Source organism: Hypanus sabinus, chromosome 7, assembly GCF_030144855.1.
Source record: "Hypanus sabinus isolate sHypSab1 chromosome 7, sHypSab1.hap1, whole genome shotgun sequence".
NCBI classification, from domain to species: Eukaryota; Metazoa; Chordata; class Chondrichthyes; order Myliobatiformes; family Dasyatidae; genus Hypanus; species Hypanus sabinus.
Window position 1 is genome coordinate 170949726 of NC_082712.1, and position 23794 is coordinate 170973519.

At 43.5% G+C, this 23794-nt stretch overlaps 1 protein-coding gene across 5 annotated transcripts in view; it reads right to left on the bottom strand.

Annotated features, from left to right (window-relative positions):
* Positions 1–23794, bottom strand: part of qser1 (glutamine and serine rich 1) — a 146564-nt gene that overhangs the window by 77624 nt on the left and 45146 nt on the right. For 3 of the 5 annotated variants that reach the window (XM_059976116.1, XM_059976112.1, XM_059976111.1), the window contains exon 2: positions 22604–22738. The exons of the other annotated variants lie outside the window; for them this stretch is intronic. In XM_059976116.1, coding sequence (XP_059832099.1) covers positions 22604–22738 — 135 coding nt within the window. The remainder of the gene's footprint in view (positions 1–22603; positions 22739–23794) is intronic. 5 annotated transcript variants of the gene reach the window in all.

A 23794-nucleotide genomic window follows, 5' to 3' on the forward strand; every position in this document is an offset into this window, starting at 1 on the left:
GGACTAACATCCTTGAAGGAAGGGTTACTAGTTCTACTCCAGGGGGTTTAAACTAGATTTACAGGGGGAGGGGAACCAGAGTGTTAGAGCAGAGGTGGAGGAGGATAAAGGTCATGCGAGAACTGCAAGTATAGTGCATGGAGTAAAGCTAGATCTAACATATAAAGAGGCTTTGAGGAAAGAGAAGCAGAATAAAGGGTGCAAAAGTAGAAAGGCTAAAGTGCGTGTACTTCAATACAAGAAGCACCAGGAACAAAGGTGATGAACTGAGAGCTTGGATACATACATGGAATTATGATGTAACAGCCATTACAGAGACTTGACTGGTACCAGGGCAGGAATGGATTCTCAATATTCCTGGATATCAGTGCTTTAAAGGGGATAGAGAGGCAGGGGAAGGGGAGGACGGGTGGCATTACTGGTCAGGGATACTATTACAGCTATAGAAAGGGTGTGTAATGTCGCAGCATCCTCTTTTGAGTCAATATGGGTGGAAGTCAGGAACAGGAAGGGAGCAGTTACTCTACTGGTAGTATTCTATAGGCCCCCTGGTAGCAGCAGAGATACCGAGGAGCAGATTGGGAGGCAGATTTTGGAAAGGTGCAAAAATAACAGGGTTGTTATCATGGGTGACTTTAACTACCCTTATAAACAACAGACAAAATGTGCAGGAGTAGGCCATTTGGTCCTTTGAGCCAGCACCGCCATGCAATGTGATCATGGCTGATCATCCACAATCAGTACCCCGTTCCTGCCTTCTCCCTATATCCCTTGACTCCACTACCTTTAAGAGTATCTAACTCTTTCTTGAGAGCAGCCAGAGAATTGGCCTCCACTGCCTTCTGAGGCAGAGCATTCCAGACCCCCACAACTCTCTGAGTGAAAAAGTTTTTCCTGAACTCTGTTCTAAATAGCCTACCCCTTATTCTTGGCCTCTGGTTCTGGACTCCCTGAACATTGGGAACATGTTTTCTGTCTCCAGCGTGTCTAATCCCTTAATAATCTTATATATTTCAATCAGATCCCCTCTCATCCTTCTAAATTCATTGATTGGCACCTGATTAGTTCCAATGGTTTAGGTCAGGGGTCAGCAACCTTTACCACTGAAAGAGCCACTTGGACCCGTTTCCCACAGAAAAGAAAACACTGGGAGCCGCAAAACCCGTTTGACATTTAAAATGAAATAACACTGCATACAACGTTTTTTTTGCCTTTATGCTATGTATAAACAAACTATAATGTGTTGCATTTATGAAATTGATGAACTCCTGCAGAGAAAACGAAATTACATTTCTGCATGCAACAAAAACATTTTGAACTCCGAAAAAAAGACGTTGGGTTGAAAGTTACTTTTAAGTAAAATATTCAATGTCTATTTGAGTCCTTCTTGTATTTATGAAAAACGCCGAACTTAAATTTTCCGCCAGCAGCAAACCAAAAATAACGTCAGCCAGCTGTCATCCTGAAAAATGAAAGGACTATTTCACTGAACAATGAAAATATATGAATATAAGTAAAATAATAGGCAATTAAAATATTTATCATACTTGGTTAATGGGATTTCTGCTCCTGGACCTCAGCGCACAGCGTCTGCACATCAGAGCTGTATGATGTCACCTTCATCTTTACACAGGATCGCAAGCTGTCATCTGTGAGGTTTTCAATATCACTCCATTTGTGTTTCTGAGCAAGAACGGCCTTCTGACGGGCAACATCTTCAAGGTCTGCTGTCAAGCGTCTAAACTTGGACACCCATATGTCTTTGTCGGCTATGTCGGCCAGTTCCATCTCAAGATCAGGTTGACTCACACCTGCCAATGCAGTCGTATTCAGTAGGGAAGGATCGATGCTTAAGGGAGTGACCGGGAAGGATAATGTGTTTTTTTCCTCTCTGAACTCACAGAAGCGTTTCCCAAACGATGTTTGCATTGCGATGATTGCAGAATGTAAATACTCCGAAATTATCATGTCGTGACCTTGTTTGAACTCTCTCAAATTGGGGAAGTGAGACAAAGTGCCTTTCTGTAAATCTCTGGCAAGCACTGTCAACTTGCGCTCGAATGCCAAAACATCCTCCAACATGTGCAGGGCTGTACGTCCTTTCCCCTGAAGAGCTGTGTTCAGCGTGTTCAGGTGCGCTGTCATGTCTACCATGAAGTGTAGCTTTTCCAGCCACTCTGGCTGTTCCAGCTCAGGAAAGGTGAGCCCTTTGCTGCCCAGGAAAGTTTTCACTTCTTCCAGACACGCGACAAAGCGTTTCAGCACCTTCCGTCTGGACAGCCAGCGATAAAAACATGTTGTAGCGGTGTCAGTAAACTGCAGTCAAAGATAGCTTTATTCGAACTAAACAGCCTTGCTTTTAAGCCTCCCTCAACCCAGCCCCCATGGACGCAGATGCTGCAAAAGACGCGTACTCACAAACCCCCGTAGGCTATCTCCCTTAGCCGGAATGCTGGCTAATTGTGAGCCGTTTCGGATGTGGCAGGAAATGTGTCGCTACACTTAGGTTGTACAAGATCACCATAATTACATTTCAAAAGCTAACAAACTAACATAAAATACATTTTAATTAAATACTGACCAATTATTTCCCAAAGCCACAGGGAGCCGCAGCACAGAGGTGAAAGAGCCACAAATGGCTCGGGAGCCGCAGGTTGCCGACCCCCGGTTTAGGTGGAGCAGAGTTTGTTAAGTGTGTCCAGGATGGATTCCTGTCATAGTATGTTGACAGGCCGACTCGGGGAATGCCATACTAGATCTAATATTAGGTAACAAACCAGGTCATGTCACAGATCTCACAGTGGGTGAGCATCTGGGAGACAGTGACCACCACTCTCTGGCCTTTAGCATTATCATGGAAAAGGACAGAATCAGAGAGGACAGGAAAATTTTTAATTGGGGAAGGGCAAATTATGAGGCTATAAGGCTAGAACTTGCGGGTGTGAATTGAGATGATGTTTTTGCAGGGAAAATGTACTATGGACATGTGTTTGATGTTTAAGGATCACTTGCAGGATGTTAGGGTTAAATTTGTCCCGGTGAGGAAGACAAAGAATGGTAGGGTGAAGGAACCATGGATGACAAGTGAGGTGGAAAATCTAGTCAGGTGAAAGAAGGTAGCATACATGAGGTTTAAGAAGCAAGGATCAGATAGGGTTATTGAGAAATATAGGGTAGCAAGAAAGGAGCTTAAGAAGGGGCTGAGGGGAGCAAGGAGGAGGCATGAGAAGGCCTTGGCGAGTAGGGTAAAGGAAAACCCCAAGGCATTCTTCAATTATGTTAAGAACAAAAGGATGACAGGAGTGAAGGCAAGACCGATTAGAGATAAAAGTGGGAAGATGTACCTGGAGGCTGTGGAAGTGAGCGAAGTCCTCAATGAATACTTCTCTTCTGTATTTTCCAATGAGAGGGAACTTGATGACGGTGAGGGCAATATGAGTAAGGTTGATGTTCTGGAGCATGTTGATATTAAGGGAGAGGAGGAGTTGGAGTTGTTAAAATACATTAGGACAGATAAGTCCCCGGGGCCTGATGGAATATTCCCCAGGCTGCTCCACGAGGTTTGTAGGTGAGGGAAGAGATTGCTGAGCCTCTGGCTAGGATCTTTATGTCCTCGTTGCCCATAGGAATGGTACCGGAGGATTGGAGGGAGGCGAATGTTGTCCCCTTGTTCAAAAAAGGTAGTAGGGGTAGTCTGGGTAATTATAGACCAGTGAGCCTTACATCTGTAGTGGGAAAGCTGCTGGAAAAGATTCTTAGAAATAGGATTTATGGGCATTTAGAGAATCATAGTCTGATCAGGGACAGTCAGCATTGCTTTGTGAAGGACAGATCATGTCTAACAAACCTGATAGAGTTCTTTGAGGAGGTGATCAGACATATAGATGAGAGTAGTGCAGGGGATGTGATCTACATGGATTTTAGTTTGACAAGGTTCCACACGGTAGGCGTATTCAGAAAGTCAGAGGGCATGGGATCCAGGGAAGTTAGGCCAGTGGATTCAGAATTGGCTTGCCGTCTGAAAGCAGAGGGTTGTGGTGGAGGGAGTACACTCGGATTGGAGGGTTGTGACTAGTGGTGTCCCGCAAGGATCAGTTCAGGGACCCCTATTTTTCGTGATTTTTATTAACGACCTGGGGGTAGAAGAGTGGATTGGCAATTTTTTTTTATTAGTTTTTCAAAACATTTTACAAATTAAAAACCCCAAATCCCAATGAGGAACATTAAAACAGTGCAAAATTAAGCATACTATAACAATATGTTACAAAGGAAAAGAATTTAGCAAAAAAAAAGCACCTAAATTAAAGACAAGTAAGCTTAGTGTCCTCCCCAAACCCCACAACACAAGAAAAAACAACAGCAACTCCAGACCAACCACAACACAATATAGAGAGTAGAAGTCAGGACAGCCAAGCTCCCAGACTGTGAATACACTCAGCAACAGAGGATAATAATGCCTTCTACCAGAAAAAAAAAGGAGCTGAAAGCAAGGGACCGAAGAGAAAAAAAAACCCTAGTCAAGAGGAAGGTTATGAAAGTACTCGATAAAAGGTCCCCAGATCTTATGGAACTTTAGATCCGAATTGAGAACTGAATAATGAATTTTTTCGAGGTCCAAACAGGCCATGATGTCGATAAGCCATTGAGGATGAGTGGGCGGGGCAGCATCTCTCCATCTGAGGAGGATCAAGCGTCTAGCCAGAAGAGAGGCAAAGGATAATATTCGGCATTTGGTCGGACCCAGACATAAATCTGTCTCGCCCCAAAAACCGAACAGAGCAATTAAGGGGTTTGGTTCTAGGTGCTGATTCAGAATACACGATAACGTAGTGAAGACACCTTTCCAGAATTTCTCCAAGCTAGGACAGAACCAGTACATATGGATGAGAGAGGCCAAGCCCCTCTTGCATTTATCACAGAGCAGACTAACGCTAGGGTAGAATCGAGATAGTTTAGATTTAGACATATGGGCTCTATGAACAATCTTAAACTGTAAAAGGCAGTGGCGAGCACAAAGAGAGGCTGAGTTAACCAATTTGAGAACTGAATCCCAGCTCTCCTCAGATAAGGAGATATTTAAATCCTGCTCCCAGGCCATTTTGATTTTATCCATGGGGGCCCATCGTAAGGCCGCTAGTTTATCTCGGATGATTGAAATTAAGCCTTTACCTAGTGGATTCATGGAAAGAAATAGGTCCATAGCATTTTTCGCAGGCATTTCAGGGAAGTTAGGAATTAAAGGAGCAATAAAGTGTCGGATTTGGAGATATCTGAAAAAATGAGCATTGGGCAGATTGAACTTAACAGAGAGCTGCTGAAAGGAAGCGAAGTGATTATCAATGAAAAGATCTTCAAAATGTCTAATGCCCTTCCTATACCAAACCTGGAATGCTGAATCGTATGTAGTAGGTTAAAAAAAGGTGATTATGAGCAATAGGGCTGGAAACGGAAAACCCCTGGAAACAATAGCATTTCCTGATCTGAGCCCATTTACGCAAAGTGTGTCTAACAAGAGGATTAGCTATTGATCTGGGCAGACTACTAGGGAGTGCAGAGCCAAGAAGTGCAGAGATAGATAATTCTTTGGTGGAGCTCAGCTCCATTGGTTTGGCAAATTTGTAGATGACACAAAGGTTGGTGGTGGTGTGGATAGTGTAGAGGATTGTCGAAGATTGCAGTGAGACATTGATAGGATGCAGATGTGGACTGAGAAGTAGCAGATGGAGTTCAATCCAGAGAAGTGTGAGATGGTACACTTTGGAAGGACTAACTCCAAGGCAGAGTACAAAGTAAATGGCAGGATACTTGGGAGTGGGGAGGAACAGAGGGATCTGGGGGTACATGTCCACAGATCCCTAAAAGTTGCCTCACGGGTAGATAGGGTAGTTAAGATAGCTTATGGGGTGTTCGCTTTCTTAAGTCGAGGGATACGGTTTAAGAGTTGCGAGGTAATTATGCAGCTCTATAAAACTGGTTAGGCCACACTTGGAGTACTGTGTCCAGTTCTGGTCACCTCACTATAGGAAGGATGTGGAAGCATTGGAAAGGGTACAGAGGAGATTTACCAGGATGCTGCCTGGTTTAGAGAGTATGCATTATGATCAGAGATTAAGGGAGCTAGGGCTTTACTCTTTGGAGAGGAGGAGGATGAGAGGAGACATGATAGAGGTATACAAGATATTAAGAGGAATAGGTAGAGTGGACAACCAGCGCATCTTCTCCAGGGCACCACTGCTCAATACAAGAAAACATGGCTTTAAGGTAAGGGGTGAGAAGTTCAAGGTTGATATGAGATCAAGGCTTTTTACTCAGAGAGTAGTTGGTGTGTGGAATGCACTGCCCGAGTCAGTGGTGGAGGCAGATATACTAGTGAAATTTAAGAGACTACTAGACAGGTATATGGAGGAATTAAAGGTGGGGGGCTATATGGGAGGAAGGCTTTAAGGGTCGGCACAACATTGTGGGCCAAAGGGCCTGTACTGTGCTGTACTATTCTATGTTATATGTCTATGTTCTATCTGTAGATTTTCTATTGTTTGTGATGGATCAAGTAGCCAGTATCCTATTCTATTATTCATAAACCTTGGCAATGTGATATGACAACCAACAGTGGGCAAGAATATGAACAAATCATGATACAAATCATAATGGGTCATATTGTTAATGGTCTATACCAAAAATAGAAATCAGTCTACATCTGAAAAACAATATTCACACAATTACCATGTTCAAATTGCACTCATGCAGTTATAAAGAAATATAGTTAACAAAGCATGAGGGGTGTAGATAGGGTAAATGTAACTATGGTCAGATGAGACTAAAACTAAAGGTTATAGGTTAAGAACAAAAGGCAAAATATTTAAGGGGAACTTCTTCACTCAGCGGGTGGTGAGAATATGGAATGAGTGCCAGCAGAAGTGGTGGATGTGGGTTCGATTTCAGCATTGAAGAGAAATTTTAATAAGTATATGGATGGTTCTGGTTCAGGTTCAGGTCAATGGAACAAGGCAGAATAGTTCAACACGGGCTGGGTGGGCCAAGAGGCCCATTTCTATGCTGTTGTGTTCTATGACTAAAATGAAATTTAAACATTACTTGTATGAACTACAATAATGGAAATGATAATTTGGCTGTGCCTTATGCACACATCATATGCATCTCTCTCTCTCTCTCTCTCTCTCTCTCTCTCTCTCAAAGTCTTGAAAATGTTTGTATCAGGCTAATTAGTCACTTATCCATTGCAAATAAAAGATGCTATATATTGCCTTTTTCCACTGAAACAAAACCTTAACTTGTAACTCCTATCCCAACATATAAATATAATTGCAATTAAAGTATGACAGCTCTTATATTTCCTCAGGAGACTGAGGAGATTTGGCATGGCATCAAAAACCCTGGCAAGCTTCTATAGATGTGTGGTAGAAAGTGTGCTGACTGGTATGGGAACACCAATGCCTTCTGAGCAGAAAAACTGACAAAAGGTAGTGGATTTGGCCCAGTACATCACAAGTAAAGCCCTCCGAACCATTCAGTATGGCTACATGAAACGTTGCCATAGAAAAGTAGCATCCACCAAAGATTCTCATCACCCAGTCCATGCTCTTTTCTCACTGCTGCCATCAGGTAGAAGGTACAGTTGTCTCAGGACTCACACCACCAGGTTCAAGAACAGTTACTCGCCCTCAAATTACCGGTATAACCCTCTTGAACAAAAGGGGATAACTACATTCATTCTGTTTCTGGAGTTCCAACAACCAATTGCCTCACTTTATGGACTCTTTAGCTTGTTATGTCATGCTCTTGTTATTTATTGCTATTTATTTATATTTGCATTTGCACAGTTTGTTGTTCAATGATCCTGTTTACAGTTACTGCTTGAGAGATTTGCTAAACATGTCCATAGGAAAAAGAATCTCAGGTTTGTATGTGGTGACATGTATGTACTTCAATAACAAATTTTACTTTGAACTTCACAGCAAGAATTGGAAATCCAGCAGTTTTAACAGAGGAGATGCTGGATCCATAAAGTCTCCCTAATCAATGGAATAATTGTTGATACACCGTACATTTTGTATATTTTGTTAACTATATATTTTTCAACTGCATCTCTGTTCTTTGAACATGGTAATCGTGCGAGTATACAAAAGGCAAAAGATTCTTCCACATGGAAGCCTTCAAGTTACTACTACTACTACTACTACTACTACTACTACTGGCATAAAATTGATCTAAGCCAGGCATGGGCAAACTACGGCCCGCGGGCCATATGCGGCCCATTAAGCTTTTTAATCCGGCCTGCAAAACTTGATGAAATTATATTAATAAACCTTGTTAACGTTTTTTTCCCCGCAATTCTGGCGTTTTCCCAATAGATGACGCACTCTATATACATTGACCTTTGTTGAGATGCAGCGTATTACTCCACATTTGCGCTTTACTTTGTGACCTTGTGGCGACCCATTTCCTGGCACATCCGAACCGGCTCACAATTAGCCAGCGTTCCGGCTAAGGAAGATAGCCTGCGGGGATTTGTGAGCACAGAGCTCCACATATTGGCGCGCTCTCACTGTTCTGTCATTGTGCAGGTCGTTGTTGAGTTTTGGCACAGGGGACAATTGAATAAGAAGGAGCAGGACAAGTAGACCTGCATCTCCTACTGTTTTTGAAATAAAGACAGTCAGGAGGAGAGTGATGATAATATCTTGAAGGATAACAGAATTTTCAGTGCTTTAAAATAATAACTGTTACTATTAAAAAAAGCTGTATTTTATTCATTTAATTTTCAGTGTTTTAAAAGACATTTCAATAAATAGCTAAATACCATGGGACTTCAAAGATAGATATTTTGTTGTAATGCATTTGTTCATTTTCAATTGAAATTAAAGCACATGTTTTCTACATATCCCATGATATTTTATTTTCTCTTATGAGGTGTATTACCAAAACACTCCGTCCATCTGCTCCTGGTCCGGCCCCCTCCCGTCAAATTTTAGAACCCTTTGTGGTCCTCAAGTCAAAAAGTTTGCCCACCCCTGATCTAAGCATTCATTATATGTCAAACTGCCTTAAAAGATATTTGGCTGTCAGAACTTGCACAAGTGTAACCTGAGGCAAGAGCTTCCACAATAAACCACCTGGCTTCCATTTAGCACTGAACAAAAACAGAAGTGATTAGGAACTCAGTTATCCAAGTGCAAACACACGTTCATCTTAATTACGGCTGTGCCAATTTTTGGAATACTTGTTAGTCCGAATCAAAAACAACGCTGGGAATTTTTTTTAAAAAGGTGCTTAAAATTACTCAGGCAGAAAACAGGATACAAATGAAAGCTCTTGATCAAGCTTTTAAAATAAACATTCCTTTCCAAAACTGTTTCAGTTTCTGTCATTCCTTTGAATTCATCAGCTGCATGAAGGGAGTGTATGGGCAATAGTTTCTCTCCATATCATACTGCCCCAGCTTACGCATTACAGACAGTTTGGATGTAGCATCCATGGTCGACTCCGTCCAATGGAAGGTCACCTTTCCAAATACGCAGTGAGTTAAAGTCAAGAGATAGTACGGGATCCAAGTTGTAATTCTACTGAAGCTCTCACAGCAGCAGAATATCATTGATTAGATAATGGAAAAATCACTACAAATATCATATTGCATGTTTCTTTTGATGTTAAACTAAATTTCTAGATGATCCGTAAAGTGCATGTCTCCAAAACACCTCAGCTACAAAAATGTCATGAAAATTAGCTGTGATGATGCTGCAAGATGCTAAATTTCAATATCATTTAGACTGTATGTTTACTAATGACAACAATAAACTGAAACTAACCTGGGTGACCTTATTTGAACCTGTAAATAAGGGTATTCCATTTGACTTTCGTGTCTGAGTTGTCATAAACTAGGAATAAGAGTAAGAAACACTAACTGGAAACAGATAATGCAGCTGATTATGATGTTCTGTATTGTCAACTAGATTATTTTCCAATGAGCTGTATTACTTGGACAGGTCATGAGGGCAAACAATAAAATTTTACCCCCAACAGTGAAATCCCTCACTGGAGCAAAATTTTTTTAAAAACCATCAGAATTTAATTCAAATAGGTAAATCTGGATTAACCAAAACACAGATGACAGCAAAATTCTTGGTAATTTATTGTGAAATCAGACTTCTCAATTGAAGACATTGAAGCTTTTAGATCCAATTTTATGCCACGAGTTCTCTATGATAGCCTTGCCACTTGATTGCTGCTATAAAACTCAGATAAATTGCTACACAATCTTTTTGGAAAACTAGATGGTTTGGCAATAGGATCACCTGGTTCTAATTCCCACATGAATTCCATTACCCACATTCCCTTTAAAAATCACTAGAGCCCCATTTCTTACACTACGTTTAAAGCCACTGGACTCCATTTCTTCCCTTTAAACTCACCAGGTTCACTGGAGAACTTATTACACTATGTAAAGAAAAGTGATTTTAAAATATATTGGGAAGATCCAATATACTACCAGTAAAGCCCTGAAGATGCTGGATTATTGGAGTTTTACTGTAATTATTGAAGAAAATAGTACATGGGTATTAATATTTCAGTTAGTGCATTTTCCGCTTCATCTTGTAACAACATGGATTCAGAAGAGCTGAATATAAATTTTGTGCTATCAGAAAACTCTGATTTTAATACTCATGCTGAGTCATTACAGCATACCATCATCACTCCATCATCACTGGCAATCTAAGGCATGAGTGATTTATCAGAGGTTCCATCTTCACAATGGACAAAATATTCAAAAAGTTCAGCCAGGCTCAAGGTGATGTACACAATATTCCCCTCTATAAGAATTTAATTCTCAACATTAATTCAAGTTAACCATACATCCTGTATCTGTAATAACAAAAGAACTTCCTCATGATCAGAACCAAGGAAATGTTTTCATGTAATTTAGAGCTGCAGCACAGAATATACAGTACTGAACTAGTAATTCAGGGGCCTGGACTAATGATCTGGAAACACAAAACCCCCTCAAGTTCACTAATCTTATTTAGGGATCTCTGGTACAGCTTTTGTGAATCAGACCCACATTAACATGACAGACTCTTAAATGTCCACTGAAATAGCCCAAAACGCCTTTCAAAAGTAATTTGGAACAAATAAACTTGGTTCATTGCCATCAACAACCATTTTTTTAAAATACAAAATTGAAACTATAGATCTTTTGTCAAAAGAACAGAAAGTGTGCAGAACACAGTGTATTTTACTTGAGGAAGATCAAAACTAATAGTTAATAACACACAGAAATTTAAGTGCTGACAGCATTATTACAAGTTCACCAATTACTTCACTACTGATTTTGAAAAACACTAGCAAAAACTAATACAGGATGCATTTTGGTGTGCACTGATAAAAATCGGTAAGGGTCAACATGGTCATGCTAAATTTCTTTAGTCTCTTGAGGAAGGAGCAACTTTACTGACCTTTGTTGGCTATGATGTCTATTTGGCTGGACCAGATATATTCCAAATAAGAAGACATTTTCGAATGGAAGGACACTACCGTGGCTGACAAGTCAGAGTCAAAGTAAAGGCGAAAGAGAGGGCATACAAGGAAGCCAAAGCTGGTGGGAAGATATAGGATTGGGAAGCTTTTAAAAACTTACAGAAGGAAACTAAGAAGGTCATCAGGAAGGAAAAGATGAATTATAAAAGGAAGCTGGTGTTGAATATCAAAGATACTAAAAGCTTTTTTAAGTATATAAAGGGTAAAAGACAGCCAACGGTAGATATAGGACCAATAGAAAATGACACTGGAGATATTATAATAGAAACATAGAAAACCTACAGCACAATACAGGCCCTTCGGCCCACAAAGTTGTGCCAAACATGTCCCCACCTTAGCAGTTACTAGGCTTACCCATAGCCCTCTATTTTTCTAAGCTCCATGTACCTATCTAAAGGTCTCTTAAAAGACCCTATCATATCCACCTCCACCACTGTTGCTGGCGGCCCATTTCACGCATCCACCTCTCTCTGCGTAAAATAAGTACCCCTGACATCTCCTCTGCACCTACTCCCCAGCACCTTAAATCTGTGTCCACTTGCAGCAACCATTTCAGCCCCTGGAAAAAGCCTCTGACTATCCACACGATCAATGCCTCTCATCATCTTATACACCTCTTATCAAGTCACCTCTCATCCTCCTTCGCTCCAAGGAGAAAAGGCCCAGTTCACTCAACCTGTTTTCATAAGGAATGTTCTTTAATCGAGGCAACATCCTTGTAAATCTCCTCTGCATCCTTTCTATGGCTTCCACATCCTTCCTATAGTGAGACAACCAGAACTGAGCACAGTACTCCAAGTCGGTCTGACCAAGGTCCTATATAGCTGCAACATTACCTCTTGGCTCCTAAATTCAATTCCACAATTAATGAAGGCCAATACACCATACGTCTTCTTAACCACAGAGTCAACCTGCTCAACTGCTTTGACTGTCCTTTGAACTTGAACCTCAAGATCCCTCTGATCCGCCACACTGCCAAGTGGCTTACTGTTAATACTATATCCTGCCATCATATTTGACCTACCAAAATGAACCACTTCACACTTACCTATGTTGAACGCCACCTGCCCCTTCTCAGCCCAGTTTTGCATCCTATCAATGTCCCACTGTATCCTCTGACAGCCCTCCACACTATCCACAACACCTCTAACCTCTGTGTCATCAGCAAACTTACTAACCCATCCCTCCACTTCCTCATCCATGTCATTTATAAAAATCACAAACAGTAAGGGTGCCAGAACAGATCTTTGGGGCACCCCACTGGTGACCAACCTCCAAACAGAATATGACCCATCTACAACCACTTTTTGCCTTCTGTGGGTAAGCCAATTCTGGATCCACAAAGCAATGTCCCCATGGATCCCATGCCTCCTTACTTTCTCAATGTCTTGCATGGGGTACTTTATCAAATGCCTTGCTGAAATCCATATACACTACATCTACTGCTCTACCTTCATCAATGTGTTTAGTCACATCCTCAAAAAATTCAATCAGGCTCATTAGGCACGACCTGCCCTTGACAAAGCCATGCTGACTACTCTTAATCATGTCATACCTCTCCAAATGTTCATAATTCCTGTCTCTCTCCAACAACTTACCAACTACTGAAGTAAGACTCACTGGTCTGTAATTTCCTGGGCTATCTCTACTCCCTTGCTTGAATGAAGGAACGATATCCGCAACTCTCCAGACCTCCGGAACATCACCTGTCCCCATTGATGACGCAAAGATCATCGCCAGAGCCTCAGCAATCTCCTCCCTCACCTCCCACAGTAACCTGGGGTACATTTCATCCATTCCTGGCGACTTATCCAACTTGATGCTTTCCAAAAGCTCTAGCACATCCTTTCTTAATATCTACATGCTCAAGCTTTTCAGTCCGCTGTAAGTCATCACTAAATCACCAAGATCCTTTTCCATAGTGAATACTGAAGTATTCATTAAGCACCTCTGCTACTTCCTCTGGTTCCATACACACTTTCCCACTGTCACACTTGATTGGTCCTATTTGTTCATGTCTTACCCTCCTGCTCTTCACGTACTTGTAGAATGCCTTGGGGTTTTCCTTAACCCTGTCTGCCAAGACCTTCTCATGGCCACTTTTAGCTAATTTCCTTTTAGCTCCTTCCTGTTAGCCTTATAATCTTCTAGATCTCTAACGTTACCTAGCTCTCTGAATCTTTTGTAAGATTTTTTCTTCTTGACTAGATTTATTACGGCTTTGTACACCACGGTTCCTGCACCTTACATAACTTCCCTATCTCACTGGAATGTACCTGTGCAGAACTCCACACAAATATCCCCTGAAACTATGCCACATTTCTTCTGTACTTTTCTGAGAACATCTGTTCCCAATTTAAGCTTCCAATTTCCTGCCTGATAGCCTCATAATTCCCTTTAGTCAATTAAATGCTTTTCTAAATTGTCTGTTCCTATCTCTCTCCAATGTTATTGTAAAGGAGATAGAATTATGATCACTATCTCCAAAATGCTCTCCCACTGACACATCTGACACCTGACACCTGACCAGGTTCCTTTCCCAATACCAGACCAAGTACAGTCTCTCCTCTTGTAGATATATATTGTGTCATATTGTACATATTGTGTCAAAAAACCTTCCTGAACATGTCTAACAAACTCCACCCCATCTAAACACCTTGCTCTAGGGAGATGCCAATCCATATTTGGGAAATTAAAATCTCTCACCACGACAACCCTGTTAATATTATACCTTTCCAGAATCTGTCTCCATATCTGCTCCTCAATATCCCTGTTACTATTGGGTGGCCTATAAAAAACATAGGAACATTCGCTTGTTAATGCAAGTATCTTATCAGTCAATCATGTAGCAGCAACTCAATGCATGTAAGCATGCAGACATGGTCAAGAGGTTCGGTTGTTCAGACCAAACATCAGAAAGGGGAAGAAATGTATTTTAAGTGGCATTGACCATGGAATGATTGGTGGTGTCTGACAGGGTGGCTTGAGTATCTCAGAAACTGCTGATCTCCTGGGATTTTCATGCACAGTCTCTAGACCTTATAGAGAATGGTATGAGAAACAAAAAACATCCAGTGAGCAGCAATACTGTGTATGAACACAACTCATTAATGAGGTTAGAGGAGAATGGCCAGACTAATTCAAGCTGACTGGAAAGCTGCATTAACTCAAATAACAAACAAGAGAAAATCTGCAGATGCTGTAAAATCCAAGCAACACATACAAAATGCTGGAGGAACTCAGTAGCCCAGGCAGCATCAATGGAAAAAATTACAGCCAACGTTTTTCATAGATGCTGCCTGGCCTGCTGAGTTCCTTCAGCAATTTGTGTGCGTTGGTCTTAACTCAAATAACCACACACTACAACAGTGGTGTGCAGAAGAGCATCTCTGAACACACAATATGTCGAACTTTGAAGCGGATGGGTTACAGTAGCAGAAGAGCATGAACATATACTCAAGAGAACATTTAAGGTGCAAGATCATTCCACTACTGTAGAATTTCCATACACTTGTAATTATTTCCATTTTTGCTGGTATATTTCTCTTTTTTCCTGTGGTAAGGTACTTCTTCATTGATACTTTCAATAGTTTATCTATGAGTCAATGTTCAACCTTAGAAGGAATGGGAACATATCAAGCCAATTTTGAATTTACCAGAAATCTATACATATCATTTCTAGCATGGCTGAATTTCCTAAAAAACCCCCGCTGGCCCACGTGCAGATGTTGGTTTCTCTATCTAGCAGGTATAGATCAGAATTTCTGTCTGGGTTTATAATGCATAAAAATGTTAAAGAAAATTCGGCATCACAGTTGGTTATTAAAGAAGTCACTTCCCGTCAGGCACCTAATACACAATCATTGAAATGGCTAAATATGATAAGAAATATTGTACAGATACTTTCATACATATAAAATTATGATACAACTGGTTGATTGTTATTGGTACATAATGGTATTTTAAGTGCAAGGCACTCTTCATTTATTCAACTATAGTATATAGACTTTGCTGACAACACCAGCCTTTCTTGGCTATCTCTTTGAGAGGCCATTTCAGTGGATACCAAAGACAAAAATATTATTGGTCTTGTCTGTGACTTCAATCAATTCGGAGTAGGTATGAATGTTAGGTTTACTTCCCAGAATTGTTATTACATTAAGTCCACTATCCAGACCACGAACGCTGTAAACGTCCAACTGCAAGACATGCTGCTTTTGTAAATTTCAAGTCATTATTTGTTGTATAATGTTGGGGGTTCTTGCTAGTTTACTGCTAATAACAGTTTTTTGATTTCTTCATAAAAAGAAAATGAATTATCTGATAGTGAAAATTAAAGATATAACTATTAGAATAAATTATTTTTTGCATATAGATATGCTGCAGTAACTGCAAATTACATCATCAGATCGCAAAAATTATGAGGTACATCAATAAAGCCACACCGTTTTGCATGACTTTGATGGACGACCTTTCTAGATAGAGCGTATAGTGGCATAGTACAGGTTTCCCCTGCAATCCGAAGGTAGAGTGTTCCTATGAAACTGCTTGTAAGCCGAAATGTCTTAAGGCAAAGAAGCAATTACCAGTGATTAATATGGAAAAAATTTTTGAACGTTCCCAGACCCAAAAAAAAACCTACCAAATCATACCAAATAACACACAAAACCTAAAATAACACAAACATATAGTAAAAGCAGGAATGATATGATAAATACACAGGTTGGAAAGAGTAGAAATATTGTATGTACGGTGTAGTTTCACTTATCAAAATCAGGAAGACAGCGAACCAAAATCAATTTGGAGAAAAAAAAAAATCGGCACGTATACACATGCGCACGTAAACGCATAAGCACAAGGCTTCACGCCCATGGTAGTCTTTCCCAGGGTAAACACACGTATAAAGCGGGTGTCTTTTTTTCATAAAAGTGAAAATCCTCTTTGGTTAGCGAAAACAGGTACTAATGTAGGTCTTTCGTAACAGCGAGCTGTCGTAAAGCGAACGTTTGAAAAACGGGGGCCACCTGTAGCATAAAAACCTTTCCCTCACTGTTCACAAAAGAGCTGACCAGCTGATCATTATCTTCTGGGGGGGTGGGCACAATGCACATGCTCCTATTTACATCAAAGGCATTGAGGTCAAGAGGGTTAGGTTCAAGTTTTAAGGAGTGAACTCCTTCAAGATCTAAGGAATGAACATCACCAATATGCCTGTCCTGGTATAGCTCATGGCCAAGAAAGCACATTAAGTCTCTACTTCCTCAGGAGGCTAAAGAAATTTGGCTTATCCAATTTCACCGTCATCAATATTTATAGATACACCATAGAAAACACCTTATCCAGATGCATCACTGCTTTGCCCAAGACAAAAAGACACTGTAAAAAGCTGTGAGTGCAGCTCAGCACATCAGAGACACAAATGTTCTCATAATGGACTCTGTCTACACTTCTCACTGCCTCAGTAAAGCAGGATCAAAGACCACACCCAACCCAGACATTCTCACTCCCAAGTCAAAGTGCAATTGTTGCCTTCCAGCAAGAAATTAAAAATACTACTTGATAGTGCACTTTTCTGCCCAGTTTGATTTGTCAATAGACTTTTTTTTAAAAAGCTAAAATAGCCAAAAAGTCCCTACAACAGAAGAAAAAGAATTAGCCAATAACATTTTCCAAACATTAATACAGTAATATTGTGGTGACCCACTTTCCAGCGCACTCGAACCAGCTCACAAAATGGCACGCGCCGGCAGAGAGGCCGGCCCCAAAAAGGGCGACAGGCCTTCCTCACCAGCAAGGAGAAAAGCCCGCGCGCGGGAAGGGACTGTGAATACGCGCCCCCTACAGCATTCCCGCACGGGGAGGGCAGAAACGGGAAGGCTTAAAAGCGAGGCTGCGAAGTTTGAATAAATCTTTTACGCAACTGCAACTCACTGCCTACATGTTGTTATTTCAACGCTGTGTGTAGCACACCGCTACAATTGGTAACCCCGACAGCCCAAACGATATTTGGACTGAATATGAATGATGCCGCATCTGTTCATGCAGTTTCTGGACTGCCAAGCTTCTGGATGCTGCGACCTCACCTATGGTTCCAACAAGCAGAAGCCCAATTCTACATTCGGCAGATAACCTCGGATTCCACAGGTTACTACTACATGGTGAGCTCCCTCGACCAGGAAACAGCCGTCAGGTTGAGGACTTCATACAGTCGCCCCCGGAGGACAGCAAATACACAGCATTCAAAGCCCTACTCATAAGGACTTTTGGACTCTCATGGCGTGAGCGAGCTGCCCACTTACTGCACCTGGATGGTTTGGGAGACAGGCCGCAGTCCGCATTAATGAACGAGATGCTGGCCTTGGCTTAAGGACACAAGCCCTGCCTCATGTTTGAGCAGACATTCCTGGAGCAGCTGCCCGAGGACATACGCCTGCTGCTGTCCGACGCGGATTTCAGTGACCCCACGGAAGGTGGCGGCCCAGGCAGATGTGCTGTGGAAAGCCAAGAAGGAGAGTGGGGCGTCCGTCGCACAGATCACCAAGCCACTTGCCCAACAGCAGACCAGACCAGGCCCGGCAGCAGAGCCCACAAAACCCAGGGGCAGGAGTGCGGAGGCCAACAAACAAGGGTGCTTCTACCACCAGCGGTGGGGCACATAAGCCCGCCCTGCAACTTCCTGGGAAATGCCAAGGCCAGCCGCCAATGATGGCTACGGCGGCTGGCCATCCGGATAGCCTCCTGTATGTCTGGGACAAATAGTCGGGACGCCGCTTTTTGGTCGACACCAGAGCCGAGATCAGCATCTTACCTCTCACGAGTTACAACACCCGCAACAGAGCCCGCAAATAGCAGCACAATACGGACCTACGGTGCCCGTATGGTGCGGCTACAATTCGGCTCCAGCCAGTTCACATGGGACTTCACACTGACCGCCATGGCCCAAACACTCCTGGGGGCAGATTTTTTGCGAGCTCACAGCCTACTGGTCGACCTGCCAAGGAAGAGACTGGTCCACGCAGAGACCTTTCAAATGTTCTCCCTGGGTGAAGCCAAGTTGCCAGCCCCACACCTGGACTCCATCACACTGTCCGACAACAAATTCACCAGAGTCCTGACGGACTTCCCATCAGTTCTGGCACCGCAGTTCACGGCAGCCATGCCCAGACACAGAGTGCAGCACCACATCCCGACCCAGGGACCACCCCTCCACGCCCGTGCTCAAAGGCTTCCCCCGGACAAGCTCTGACTGGCAAAGAAGGAGTTCAAGAGGATGGAGGAATTGGGGATCATACGGCAGTCCAACAGCCCATGGGCCTCCCCCCTGCACATGGTGACCAAAGCAACAAGGGGCTGGAGACCATGGGGCAACTACCGCAGAATGAACGAGGCTACAACACCAGACCGCTACCCTGTGCCGCACATTCAGGACTTTGCAGCAAACCTGCACGGCGCAAGGATCTTTTCCAAGGTAGACCTCATCCAGGGATACCATCAAATCTCGATGCATCCGGACAAAATTCCCAAAACAGCACTCATCACTCCGTTCGGCCTAAAGAACGCCACAGAGACGTTCCAGCGGCTCATGGACACGGTGGGACACTACCTGGACTTTGCATTCTTCTATTTGGATGACATCCTCATAGCCAGCGGTAGTCATCAGGAGCATCTGTCCCACCTCCGTCAACTCTACGCCCGACTGAGTGAATACGGCCTAACAGTCAACCCAGCCAAATGCCAGTTTGGACTCAACACCATCAACTTCCTGGGCCACAGGTTTACTAAAGATGGGGCAACCCCCTCTGCCCGCCAAGGTAGACGCGGTCCGCCACTTCCCCCGACTCAACACACTCAACACACAAGGCCTGCAGGAATTCGTGGGTATGGTGAATCTCTACCACCGCTTCCTCCCCTCAGCAGCCTGAATCATTCGTCCCCGTTCATCCTGATGTCAGGTAAGGGCAAGGACATTACCTGGGACGAAGAGGCCACAGCCGCTTTCATTAAAACCAAAGAAGCCTTGGCAAGCGCCGCCATGCTAGTGCACCCCAGAACAGACATCCCTACCGCCCTCACAGCGGACGCATCCAACACAGCAGTTGGTGGAGTGCTAGAACAACTCATCAAGGGTTGCTGGCAACCCCTGGCATTCTTCAGCAAATACCTATAATCACCCAAACTCAAATACATTGCTTTCAACTGGGAGCTGTTGGCACTATACCTGGCAATCCGGCATTTCAGGTACTTCTTAGAAGGTAGGCCCTTCACCGCATTCACGGACTACAAACCGCTTACCTTTGGGTTCACGAAGGCGTCTGATCCCAGGTGGTCCCACCAGCAGCGACATCTGTCCTACATCTCTGAATACACGACGGACATCCGGCATGTCTTGGGAAAGGACAACGCTGTGGCGGACGTACTTTCCAGACCTACCATCCAGGACCTGTCCCAAGGGGTGGACTATGCAGCGCTGGCGGAGGCGCAGCAGGCAGACGATGAGATCCACAGTTACAGAACTGCAGTCTCTGGTTTGCAGCTTCACAACTTCACCGTGGGCCCAGGTGAGAGGACCCTACTGTGTGACGTAGCTACTGGCCAACCTCGCCCCATCATCCCGGCAGCCTGACGGCAGCGAGTTTTCAACTCCATTCACAACTTAGCGCACCCTTCCATCAGGACAACCAACCGGATGGTCTCCAACAGGTTCATTTGGCACAGACTCTGCAAGCAGGTCAGTGAATGGGTCAAAACGTGCATGCAGTGCCAAACAGCCAAGGTGCAGTGGCACACCAAAACCCTGTTGCAGCAGTTCCACTCACCCACCAGCGTTACGACCACATTCATGTGGATATCGTGGGGCCCCTGCCAGTGTCGCGAGGAGTGCGGCACCTCCTATCGTAGACCGGTTCACAAGATGGCCAGAGGCAGTCCCGCTCACCGACACCACCTCCGAATCCTGCGCCCGAGCACTGATTGCAACCCGAGTATCTCGCTTTGGTGTACGGGCCCACATTACCTCCGACAGAGGCGCCCAGTTCACCTCCAGCCTGTGGTCAGCTATGGACAGCCTTTTGGGGACACAGCTACACCACACAACTGCCTACCACCCACAGTCGAATGGACCAGTGGAGTGTTTCCATTGTCACCTGAAGTCAGTTCTGATGGCCCGCCTGAAAGGGCCTAACTGGGCGGACGAACTTCCCTGGGTCCTGCTCGGAATCCGCACGGCGCCCAAAGAGGATCTGCACACCTCATCGGCCGAGCTGGTGTACGGTGCTCCCCTGTTCGTCTCAGGAGAGTTCATACCAGCCCCAAGGGGGCAAGAGGAAGAACCCGCAGCAGTCCTGGACAGACTACACGAGAGGTTCAGTAACCTGGCCCCAAATTCATTTCACAGCATGGACAGAGCCCGACCTGCATACCCAAAGACCTGCAGCACTGTAAGTTTGTTTTTGTACGACGGGGCGGACATGGGGCACTGCTACAGCGGCCCTACGAGGAGCCATTTAAGGTGATCAGAAACAACGGGTCCACGTTCGTGCTGGATGTTGGGGGGAAAGAGGAGGTTTTCACAGTGGACCGACTCAAACCAGCCCATGTGGACTTGGCACAGCCAGTCGGAGCTCAGCCACCGCGACGCAGAGGCAGACCTCCCAAATAGAGGCCGACTCAGACTGTGGACATTGGGGGGGGTGCATTGCCAGTTCGGGGGGGGGGGGTTATATGGTGACCCACTTTCCAACACACTCGAACTGGCTCACAAAATGGTGCGCACCGGCGAGAAGCCAGCCCCAAAAAGGGCGCCAGGCCCTCTTCACCAGCTGAGCACAGGAAGGGACTATGAATATGTGCCCCCTACAGCATTCCCGCCCGGGGAGGGCGGAAACGGGAAGGCTTAAAAGCGAGACCGCGAAGTTTGAATAAATCTTTTACACAACTGCAACTCACCGTCTGCATGTCGTTATTCCAGCGCTGTGTGTAGCACACCGCTACAATATCCCAATTGTATGAAACTAATTTAATTTGCAGTGTTAATGATAATTACATGCTCAAATGTGCCTTCATTCTCCCCAGAGAATTAATATTCTTAACTCATCACCACACAAATGCTTACAAAAAAGACTTCCTTATGACAAAATCAAGTCGAACGATTGAAACTTCAATATGACAGTAAGTATATCCTAGAATGATCACTAATACATTCTTGTTCCTTAACTGCAAAACACAAAAATCTTTTGGGTTTGCCAGGTCAGGAACAAAGTACAATCCATGAATCTACACAAGCAAAATTCAATTCAAAGAAAACAATTTATTGGAAGTCATTTTCCTGTGAATCAAAATCAGGTTTATTATCACTGACATATGTCATGAAATTTGTTGTACTGAGGCAGCAGTACAATGCAATACATAAAAGTGACTAAATTACAATAATATAAACAATGCAAAAAGCAAAATAATGTGGCACTGTTCATGGACAATTAACAGTAGAGAAGCAACTGTTGTTAAAGACTGTTGTTAAAGACTTTGAGTGAGCAAATAAATGCAGTCTTAGCCTCACAATCTACCTCAAACTTTAACATATTATTCTGCATTCTTATTGTTTTATCTTGTAATGCTTCAATGCACTGTTGTCGTGCATACTGTTCACACAGATCAATTCATTACAAGTTTTTCACTGTACCTCTCAGTGCAAGTGCCAGTAATAAACCGATGTACTTCAAAGTAAATTTATTGTTAAAGTATAGATGTGTCACTATGACATAAAATGTATTCATATTATATAAATTTACTTTGGATCAACATCAACCCTGAGATTCATTTTCTTGTGGGGCAATCACAGTAAATACAAGAACCACAATAGAATCAATGAAAAACCGCACTCAACAGGACAGTCAAAGTACGAAGCCAACAAGCTGTATAAATACAAAAAGAAAAAAAGAAATAATAATAACAATAATGCATTTTCTAGGTAACTCTCCAAGCCCATCATGGTTTTGTCCAACTTTAAACCCGCTCTCTAATTTACTGTATTGGACAACCAAGCGAACTATACCTTGACAAACGAGAAAATCTGCAGATGCTGGAAATCCAAAAAACACACACAAGATGCTGGAGGAACTCAGCAGGCCAGACAGCAGCTATGGAATAGAGTATAGTCAACATTTCAGGCCAAGACTCTTCAGCAGAACTGGAGAAAAAAAAATTGAGTCTGATTAAGAAGGTGGGGAAGGGAAGGGAGAAAAACAAGGCAATAGGTGAAACCAGGCCGGGGGGGGGGGGGGGGTGAATTAAAGAGCTGGGAAGTTGATTGGTGAGACTGACACAGGGCTTGGAGAAGAAGTAATCTAACAGGCGAGGACTGAAGGCAATGGAAGAAAGAAAGGGGAGGAGCACCAAAGAGAGGTGATGGGTTGGATGGGTTGGCAAGGAGATGAGGTGAGAGGGGGAAAAAGGGGTGGGGAATGGTGAAGTGTGGGGGGGGGGGGGGAGAGAAAGAGAAGGTGGCCATTACCAGAAGTTAGAGAAACCGATGTTCATGCCATCAGGTTGGAGGCTATCCAGATAGAATATAAAGTGTTACTCCTCCAACCCGAGTGTGGCTTCATCGCGACAGTAAAGGAGGCCATAGATTCACATGTTGGAATAGGAATGGGAAGTGGAATTAAAATGGGTAGCCGCTGGAAGATCCTGCTTTTTCTGGTGGAGGGAGTGCAAGTTCTTGGCGAAGCGGTGTCCAAATCTATGTCCAGTCTCACCGAAATACAGGAGGCCACACTGAGAGCACTGGATACATAGATGACTCCAACAGACTCACAGGAGAACTGTCACTTCAAGTTTGGGACTTGAATGGTAGAGAGGGAGGAGGTGTAGGGGCAGGTTCCACTTGCAAGGGTAAGTGCCAGGAGGGAGATTAGTGAGGAGGGACAAATAGACAAGGGAGATGAGTAGGGAGCAATCTTTGCGGAAAGCAAAAAGTGAGGGTGGGGGAAGGAGGTGCTTGGCGGTGGGGTCCCATTGGAGATGGCAAATTATACCTTGACACATGGACAATTTGAAATTATATACTCCGTCATCAGTAAAGCCAAAGCAAATAATTCAAATAATATAACTATTTTCTAAAGATACAAGCATGAACTTTGGACTAGATTAGGGCAAAACATTAAACAAAGGTGCAACACAGCTAGTAAAATATAAAACAGAACAGCAGGAAACAATACAACCCATGGATGAATATGAAACATAA